The 10,370-nt window shown below is 35.5% G+C and overlaps 2 protein-coding genes across 2 annotated transcripts; both read right to left on the reverse strand.

Annotated features, from left to right (window-relative positions):
- Positions 1-92: 92 nt before the first annotated feature.
- Positions 93-1,839, reverse strand: LOC129304799 (uncharacterized). The gene is made up of 6 exons (XM_054944597.1): positions 1,365-1,839; positions 1,128-1,225; positions 961-1,032; positions 723-847; positions 453-525; positions 93-355 (listed from the first exon to the last, which is right to left on the reverse strand). The coding sequence occupies exons 1-6, from the start codon at positions 1,654-1,656 to the stop codon at positions 251-253; spliced, it is 765 nt and encodes a 254-aa protein (XP_054800572.1). The 5' UTR covers positions 1,657-1,839; the 3' UTR covers positions 93-250.
- Positions 1,840-3,520: 1,681 nt separating this feature from the next.
- LOC129304801 (protein PTST homolog 3, chloroplastic) lies at positions 3,521-9,787 on the reverse strand. The gene is given in 14 exon segments (XM_054944599.1): positions 3,521-4,064; positions 4,848-4,987; positions 5,542-5,593; positions 6,004-6,128; positions 6,305-6,424; positions 6,514-6,567; positions 6,670-6,720; positions 6,806-6,866; positions 7,093-7,282; positions 7,666-7,983; positions 7,986-8,366; positions 8,457-8,611; positions 9,262-9,381; positions 9,463-9,787. Coding segments are annotated over 13 exon segments (1,878 nt in total). The 5' UTR covers positions 9,615-9,787; the 3' UTR covers positions 3,521-4,064; positions 4,848-4,888.
- Between the last annotated feature and the right edge of the window lie 583 nt (positions 9,788-10,370).

Here is a 10,370-nt window from a genome sequence, read left to right on the forward strand (position 1 = left end):
AATGTACCCGAATTTTATTCCTGAGACGAAACCGCATGAAGGATGATTATTTATCATTGAATGTATAGATATGTAAACAAGGTTGGCTTCAATTTAAACAAAATGTTAGAGGAGAATCAACCATCCTCGTACTTGGGGGTCTCATTTCAGATTGAAGTTAAGAGCCACGTCCAGGAAAGAATGTACACCATAATGAAAAAAAAAAGAATAATCGCTCAGAATACTAATGCAGGATCAATCCGTGTTACAATTAGTAACTAAGGCCTAATTGAAGTCCCAGAGCAGCATGAATAAGAAAGAGCGTCATGATACCGCTACCCAAGATACCGTGAACATTCCTTAGGGCAGGATTCCCCTGCATATTAGATGCACGTTAGCTGCTCTCACATTCTCATTGGATGACGATTTGGTTCTTGGAAATGATAACAGCGATACCAGAAAATAGCAATTACCTCAAATAGTGAAGGCAATATAGTTTGTATTGTCAACAGAGCAAGGCCAGTGACGCCTGTAACAGCATGAGGACTACATACGGAAAAATAAACAACTACATGAGATGACATGATGATTATGTACTTTGAAAGATAAGCTTGTGTGTGTGTGTGTGTGGAGGTGAATTCAAAAAAAAAAAAAATCTGAAACGACAACTTTGAACCAACGAACAATCAGTAATATTAATATCAACCATGACTAAAGTAAAGGAAACAATATTTGCCGACTACCTCTCAAAGATAGGTTTATCTGACGTTAGCAAAGACGTTATTCCACCAGTAGCACCTAGCGCAAAGAAGATAAACATACCACCTAAAAGCTTTGGGTGTAAGTCCTTGGCCTTAGCCTTCTCGTCCTGAAATTATTCAAGAAAATAAAAACCAAATAGTTCGAGCTAATTGAGATCACACGGCAACAATGACGGAAAACAGAACTCAGATGTGGCAAAACTGGCATCAGATATCTTACCACATCATCAGAATAACGTATACGGAAACCTAGATAAGTTCCATAGCCACCCATGGCAAAGAGCACAACTGCCTGCAAGTGAATTAGCGTGGAAAAGATTGTTGTGAAATTTGTGGTAATCAGAAAGATTTAAAGTTTCTACAGTAGTTAAGAGCCTGTAGAAATACCATGTTGGCAGGGTGACCCCAATGCACGAGCCAATCTGGGAGATTCCATGATTTGACAAGCTCAACAAAAGGCCCAAATACAGATCGCACAGCCCCAGCTGTTAACATTGGACTTATCATAACAAAGTAATATTATATTTATACCGTACTCTCATCTTTGGCATTCTCAGCCAAACTGAACCAAGCAGGCATCAGATTAACTTAAATTTTACAGAATAACAGAGACAATCAAAATACCTCCAGGTAGCAGTGCAGCGGCGTACAACAATGGCAGGGGAGAGAAAGAGTAGAGAAGAGTTTCGCTGTTCTCCCTCAACTCTACTCCTTCCTCGGCCTGGCCAACAGGCTCGGGAAATTCCTCCTTTACCACAAAACACTTGCTGTGAAGAGGTCTTCTAGTTCTTGTGGTCGCAGGAGCTAATGCCAAGGAACAATTGGATTGAGACGGCACCTTGAGAAATGATGATGGCAATAGAGGATGTTGAATTCTTAGACTAATACAAGCAGCAGAAGCACTAACCATCGCCATGAGTGAACAAAGAATGCAGCAAAAAGAGGATATGTGCAGGTGGTTCCCGAGCTTAGTTGAGGACCGCAAAGGGATCCTAGCTAGTGAAGGTGGAAAGGCTCGCAATAGAGAAAGACGAGTGTGGAGCGGTGAGGAAAGAGACACGCCTACAAGCAAAATACACCTTTCCAGGTTTCCACGTGGTTTCAACACGCTCCTCGGTCCAGCCCAATCTTTGTGCTTAGGTGACATTTAGAATCAATCTTGAAGGTCAAAACTATAATTTTATAAAAATATATATAAATATTCATATTATACATTAAAATTAATTATAAATTCAAAATTATATTTTAAAAATATTTAAATATCTATTATACATGCTAAAAATAATTATGAATTTAAAATTATAATTTTTTTTAAAATAGCTCATCACCTTTTACTTTGTTAAAATTAATTATGAATTAAAAAATGTTATTTACAAAATAATTTATATGATTTTTGAATAAATTTTTAGAAATGTATAATTGAACAATTGAATTAAAAAGCAAGTAATAGTAGTTTATGAAATATAGATGATCTTAAGTTCATAATTGATGTTGGCATGTATGGACGTGTTTGGATATTTTTTAAAAAAATTATTATTTTGAGTTTGTAATTGAATTTGGCATATATAATGAGTGTTTGGACTTTTTTTTTTGAAACATAATTTTAAATTCGTAATTAATTCTAACATATAATATGGTGTTTGGATATATTTTTTACAAAATTATAGTTTTACCTAATTTCCAATTCTACTTTTTAAATTTGGTTAAAATCTATCTTATTATTAATCAATTATATACTACATAACATAATTAATTATATTTAAAAATTAAAATCAATTATATCAATTAATTTTTTTATAATCAATTATACTCAACTGAAATTTAAATACACTCATAATAGGCCTTCAACTCTGTATCATTCACCTAAACTTTTAGAATGTAAAACTTTAATTATTTTAAGAGATGTACCAGAGCATGGAAGTTGGCTGTATAAGAGGCATAAGTAGGGTTAAGATACAAAAATGTCATTGATATTTCTCTCCAAACACACTCCATATCCTACACTATTCTTTTGATGTAATTGCACCTTGACATATTTTTTTTCAAGTATAATGTTGCCCTAGGTTAACAGATTCAAATGTTTCCTAGCTGCCATGTGTAAGTTCATGTCATTTTTTATTGATTAAATTTTTCTTTTCCCTTCTTTCCAACCTAAGCTACGTGGACATTGCAACTTTTGATCTTCTTCTTCAACCTGAAGCACCTCTCTCTCTCTCTCTCTCTCTCTCTGCACCATTTTCATCCCTTCTCCAGCTTCCCGCTTCTCCCTCCCTCCTTCCTCTCCCCTTTATTCAAAGAAAGAGAAATATCAAAGGCATTTTTACATATGCTATTACGCTTAATTATTTTTTATTTCTCCCCCTTATTCAAAGAAACGAGAATGTAGCTCCATACTTTCTGGGTGGCACGAAATGAATCATGTTCATAATTTTACATAGACAATTGGATTCCGACATACCTCGCGGTAACGATCAAGTATATTTTTCAGGACAAGACTTGTGTAATTATTATAAAAAAAAAAAAACTGATATACTTAACCCCATAAGCTTAATATATTTTTATTCAATTAAATCAAGACAAATAAATTTTAATATATTAATATTATTAATGACGAGATTATTATAAAATAAATTATATATAAAAAATTCACATATCTTGATATGATTGAAAACAAGTACTTTAAGCATATAAAATTAGGTATATAAATTTTTTCCCTTGGCATCATATATTTAATAATATACTTTTATCCAATCAAATCAAAAATTTAAATGTGTTAATAATATTAACAACAATAAATTGCTATAGAATAAATAATCTATAAAAATACATATGCTTAAATTTAATTACAAGCACCTTAAAAATATAAAATTAAGTAATTCCAAGAGTAGTGCCCCTCGAAACTATTTTGGGAAAGAATACCACCTCCATAAATTTACATGGCACAGCAGTGGCCCCCACAAAAAAAAATTTGCATAGCACAGCATTATGAACTTTATTTTTGATATGGTTGTTGTGACTTTTAAAATCGCCAAAAAGAAACGGATAAATAATAATTAATACTGAAAATGAAAAAACAAAAACAAAGGAACTCATTTTCACCCTATTTTCTAGCTACCTGTACAGTCTTCAACGATCTCTGAATCTCATTTGCGTAAATTTTTTGCACAACAAACAGAATAGTACCAGAAGGCATCCTCGTCTAGATTACGCTCGCTCTTGCATTCCATGCTCCAATACCGTCCACAATTTTGTCCAACATGACTCGTTCATTGAATGGCATTGAGTAGAAATTCCCAGCAATCAACCATTGTACTCTTCTGCAGCCTATAACAATACGAAACAAATAAGTTAATCGGACCTTTAGCACACAACCTTCGCGTAGATTGGATAATGAGGAGGTGAATATATCAACCATTTCAACCTAACGTTATACAGGGATGGAATTATCTTGGGAACAAAATTCCATCAGTCCAGAAACACAAACTATAATAACACCAATAGTTATCCATAACTGAGCTAAGACACCATTCTAGTACCAAATTAGAGACACAGTTGAGATCAAGATCATTCCTTCTTGTCTAAAACAACAACAACAACAAGCCTTATCCCATCAGGTAGGACCGGCTATAAGGATCGTATGATGCCATTGCACTCTTTTATTTACCAAGCTTTTTGAAATATCGTTAACAAAGAGGTCTCAGTCAACAATTTCCATAAATATTCTCTCTGACTTTCCTATACCTCTCTTAACAAGGTGTGAGATTCAACAAAATTTTACAATAGCTATTCAGGATCTAACACAACCATCCTCCTTTACTTGTGCTTGGAACCAGTTATAAACATTAGCGGAGTTCATGTGAAAGAAAAACTATAGTTCATGTGAAAGTTGCCCATCCAACCCTTGTCAATTGTCAAAAACGGCTTCACTATCAGTTTTGATAATTTACTACACCCTACATCTACAAGACTAATACATCAATTAAAATGTGGTACAGAATTGGGATCTTTGATTGTAATTTAAACCTACAACTCAATTCCTAAAGTTTATTGTCAATAATCAATATCTAAATTGCATTTAAGGAGTCAAGATGGCGATAATGATGTTACCTCTTCTATCCTGCGAGCAGATTTGAGACCACAGCCAGATGTTATCTATCTACTCTCAGTATATTGTTGCATATATGACCTCTTGTAACTGACTCCCTTTGAGAATCTATTCTCCAGTAGCCATCAACAATAAATTTTATCTGCAACAAACAGTTACTAAAACTTTAAACCGGCCAATAGTCATGCTCTTCACCTCAAATTTGACGTTTTAATCGGTGAACTTCCAAAATGCCACACTCGCACTTCAATTTCTGATTCCCAGTTCTATAAGGTAAAGTTTAATCCCAATTTGAATAATGGAAGCTCAAATTGGAAAAACGTAAAATCTGGGGTTTTTAGAGATGATAAGAAGTTAGGGATTTGCGTGTTGGAGAATGCAATTAGATACATTTTGAAACAATGCTAAGAGAATGAACCCTCCGTTAGAGCATATAGGCAAGCTTGATTCCATGCGTTCACACTCAACAAGCTTCTTGATACATGCACCTTTAATTGGCCAAAGAAAAATTAACATTTGTTTAAGAATATTGAAAAGCCAACCATTTAATGGGAAATGTTCTCAAATTCAGGCATGAAGAAGTATACCTCCTAAAAATTTATCAAAACTATACCATCATTGAACTAATTAATTATAGCCAATTCTGAATATGAAAGATACCAGCATCTTAACCTCACAGGTAGAATATACACGCACCTCATACACACCAGGATAAAGCCACAGCACTGTTGACCAAAGTCTAGATCTCCTGGACATATTACAACGATCAGAAGATATCATCATTATCTTTAAGACAGGTTAACTGGTTCAAATAGTAGTCTAACGTTGTTATGTTGTCATATTTTATGATATGCAGAGAACTGGGTTGCTCTGCATCCCAAAAGGCATTGGCAAACTCTGATAATCAGTTTCAACTCAATGAAATGATACTTTCGTCCCTGAACCTATGTTAACCAATTGCCTAATTTCTATTGGTACTATGATTAGCACAAGACCAACCACCATTTGGGACCACGGAAAATCATCAACAAGCATAGTTTTTAACTCTTAAATCTAGAAATAATGTGGCAACTTGTGCACATGGTTATCCAAGCAAAAGACAGGGGGAATCAAACAATGGAAAGAGACATACAATCAGATGAAGGTAATATCCAGAACCTTGATGCAGTCGAGTCCATGACACTTGTTGATGGTTGAGGATCCATTTTGATTCTGTGATGCCAACCATTGAAGCTGCCAGCCACCTCCACATTGTCACCATCACCAAAGAACTCAATCCCAACCTGGAAGTATAAGGGCATATAGTGCCATCAGCAGGTATATAATTCAAATGTTTCATAGACAGTTAATCTAATTTTCATTCACAAGGTAATAAAGGTAAACCACATGACCGAGTTACTGAAAAATGCCCTTACTGCACCAGTAAAATAAAAGTCCACAAGAAAGGTAGATGTTGTACCTCCTTTAATCCTGAAAGACTTTCTTCAGCAACATGTAACTCTGCATCCTTTTCAGAGATAAGTTTTCTGGCTTTGTTGATTTCTTCCTCTGCCTTGGTTTGTAAGGCATACAAAGCTAGCTGAATGCAAGAACAATTTTGCATAAGGGATTGGTTACCAAGAACAGTATAAAATTATATACAGGGAGAAAAGAAGAGAAACCATCTACCTTTTCCTTCTCAATCTGTTCCTTCAGCTGAGACAATTCTAACTCCTTCTGATACTATGCATGAAACAGCATTTAAAATATAATAAGTTTCACAACCGCCCTAAATAAACATTGGAAGAATTTGCAAAAGCATAAAAGGAACTTAAAAATAACTACCAGCATGAATTTGAGATTATTTATCTCACTTTCATTTTGCCTTTTAGTAGCCTGCATCATGATAATATGCAAGAAACAAAAGTTACGGTCATGAAAAATTGATCAATACAAAATTTCTAAGAAGATGCATAATGACCTCAACATCAAAAACTTCATCAAAATGAGCAGTTTGATCCTCATCTTGCCAATGATCCTCACTGTATGCAATTTTAATACCACAGAAAAATGTTAGTTCAAACGTAAATCCCAATAATACACAGCAAAACTTCCAGAAATTCAGAGCTGAACAACTGGGTTAGCTGCAGCATCAAGGGATCAGTAATTTTGTCATGTATTACTCTCTTGTTACTGTTTGAGAGAGTTGTGGCCAGTCCCTCAGTTTCATTTCATTAATTGAATAGTCAAGTTCCATAAAAAACTAACCAAACTAGGTGATTGGCTGTTGCAGACGGAACAACTTGCTTGGATGTTGATGAGCTTCCATAAAATGACATAGCAGTATTTTCTTTACATGCATGTTTAAAGTGCTTCTTCATCTCCCCAGCAGATCCTGATTCAATATCCTCTTCGCTGTCCTCCCCGTCATTTCCATTTAATATCCCAAAGGCATGATCTGAAACGAAAAAGTCACATTTATAAGCATCTCCAAAGGTAACAAAAGGACAAAGATCTTTAAGATTATTCTGTAGATAGTAAGTATTTGATGAAGAGCCAAAGACCAGCTTAATTCGGATAGTATGGATACTATAACAAAAACACTCCAGCAAAAAGTCTTAGTTGAGGCAACATAAATATTTCTCAATATATTTATGGTATTGTGGTAATCTCAAGACTGCAAAATTACTCTGATACGTGACAGAAGGATAATACAGCTTCTACTTTCTCGTTTTTCCTTGTTTTTCTCAATATACTGAAAATCAAATCATATGATACTTTTGTCAAAGATATAACTTTAGGAATTCATGTTGGTGTTTTAAAACTAAAATTTTGATGTACCTTCAACAGGATCTAAATCTCCACTTTGAATAAATTTTGCAACCTTCTCCTCCAAAGACAAATTGGATGTACAGTTGACGTTTATGCAACTATTATCAGCAGAATGAGTTAAATAATCAATTTCTATGCCTCCAGATATATATTCTATATCTGTGCTTGAGGGTACATTTTCAGCAACATCATTATTGCTATCATCTGGAAATCCCAATTTACACCAGTACTGAGTGGCAAGATCTGAATCAGCAAAAGAAGTGCTGGACTGGCTTTCTGTTAAGCGAATTGTGGATGACAATGTATCTCCAGTCATTTTGCTCATCATTTATCACCATACCCCAAATTTTGAGAGGGCTTTTCCTCAATATATGATTCCCCAGAAGTTTCTGCAGCTATTGAACTTTCATTCTCAAAGGTGGGATCAGGACCTTCTCTTGAACTACTGCAACCATCATCCACAATAGATGCTTCAGTTGAGGAGCAATGTCCCTCAGCCACATACTTTACCTCATTAGCATGATGTTGGAGCTCATTTAGGTCAATTTCTGCCATGGATGATGAATTAGTTGAGGATTCGCTAGAGATGCAAGTGTAGTCACTTGCATTTGGAGCTAAGTCAGTATTTAAACAGGAAGAATTGTTCCCCGAAGAAACTTCAGTTGATGCTGTGATGTCATCAGGCGTAGTGCCCTCTCTCAAATTCTGCCCTATAAAATAATATTCTACTAGTTCATTAGTATTGTTTTACAAAAGATTATAAAACAAATGTGCATTAATAGAGAAGAAAATTAGTTGACCTGTTAAAACATCTTTGCAATCATCTGATCCATCCAAATTGCCGTCTAAGTTTTTATCTGCATGAAATACATCAATGTCAGAATCTAATGAGCTTGTCAGAAGCTTTCGAAGCAGTTTATGTCCTCTCCGTCTGACAATGTTAGCTAGGTCATTCCTGCAAACATAAGGATTATGTTAGAAAAAGAGAAATCAAGATAAAAATATTTTATAAAAGTAGCATTTCTTCAAAACCAAGGTCATAATTCACTGTGGCAACCAGGAAACTAATGGTAATAAAATGAGAATGATCGTTATTAACCAGGTGTTCTATTTATCTGCCTAAGTATCACTGATAGAACAGTTTTTTCCCTTTGAAATTAGATTCTTGCCGTGATGATGCAATAATTGAACTCAAACCATGCCCAACTCATTATTATTGATAGTTCAGTTTTAATTGTATTAAAAAAAAAAATACGACACTCATCCCTCCACAATCGAACCAGTCCCTCAGCAACTAAACCAGTTCACCTTCTGATTTCACCATACTTTAAGCATTCGCTTACAATTTCTACAAATAAGAAAGTTCTTCACATGATGTTCATGTAATTGTGATATGATTTTCATGATACTTAAAAAAATCTTGAGCAAAATGCCGTTTCACAGCGCTGCAATATATTTTTCTTACTTATCCGTTAGTCCATGAAAGATCCCATGTGCAAACACGTTGATACGACTAGATAAAGTTAAAAGAAAAGGATAGCAACGAAGAAGAAAATAAAATAAGTTCCCATTAGAAGCGAGTGGGAAAAAAATAGACTAAAGAACCTTCCGTGTTGCAGAAGCTCCTTGGTTGACGGAACGTGATCCTCCGGAAGTCCAGCTGCGGCAACGAATTCGCGGATGTCATTGCATAGATCCGCGTCGCTTTTTAGCTTTCTACTTCTCCTGAACGGCGGACTCATCCATTTGAGAACATAAAGTGAAAGAAACACGGGAATTCACCGATCCAATAAATTGAGAGAAAACCTGGACGTCGTATTTGCGGAAGCGCGTATTTGGAAATGCTTGGGAAGCGGATGCGGATCTCTTATTGGCTGCAGAAGCTGTTGATGGTGCGTTAAGGAGAGGTTGTGAGAAGAAGCAGAAACACAACTCGGAAAATAGCAGACGGTCGCCATGAGAGAGAACTATTGAGAATTGTTGGCTGAGGAATTTCAAGAAACAATTCTGGCGGTGGTAGGCTCGAACGTTGGAGCCTGGAATTGGAAGAGAGTAGCAACGGGGCGAGGATGATAGTGTTCGCGGATTTTTTGTGCACTCACACGACATACAGAGTGAAAATATGGATATAACCCCCATCCTTTGAACATTGTACATAACAGAATAACATCACTATTTTAATATTTTCCCTCGATACTCAACCTTTTTTTTTTTGGCAGCTGGAGGGAAGCCCAGTTCTCGTTTCTGGGCCAGGGAAGCGTAGTTCTTATGCAATCTTAATTTTTGCAAACCTTCATCCAGTTGGGCTGTACATGGGCCGGCTCTCTTGATGTTAACAAGGTTATCGACCCAACGTAAGCAACCATGCTGGTTGAAAAGAAAAAAGGAATATTATTGCCAGACTTAAGGGTATTCAAAATGCTAGTGCCTACCCCTTTTCCAAGTTCTTATGTAATTTGGAAGTCTCCTTACAACGTGACTTAGAGGAAATCTTGAAATTAGAAGAGACCAAGTGGTTTCAAAAAGCTCGTACTGAGTGGATTAATAGTGGTGATAGGAATACAAGATATTATCACTTAAAAACCATAATGAGAAGAAGAAGGAATAGAGTTTTAGCCCTCAAAGATGATTTTGGCCAGCTTGTGGAAGATGAATTACAGATTAAAGAGCTGATTACGCAATACTATAAACGGCTCTTTTCAGTTGAGGATGTA

Source organism: Prosopis cineraria, unplaced genomic scaffold (genome assembly GCF_029017545.1).
Source record: "Prosopis cineraria cultivar Desert tree isolate PC_DT_omini unplaced genomic scaffold, ASM2901754v1 PC3, whole genome shotgun sequence".
NCBI lineage: Eukaryota > Viridiplantae > Streptophyta > Magnoliopsida > Fabales > Fabaceae > Prosopis > Prosopis cineraria.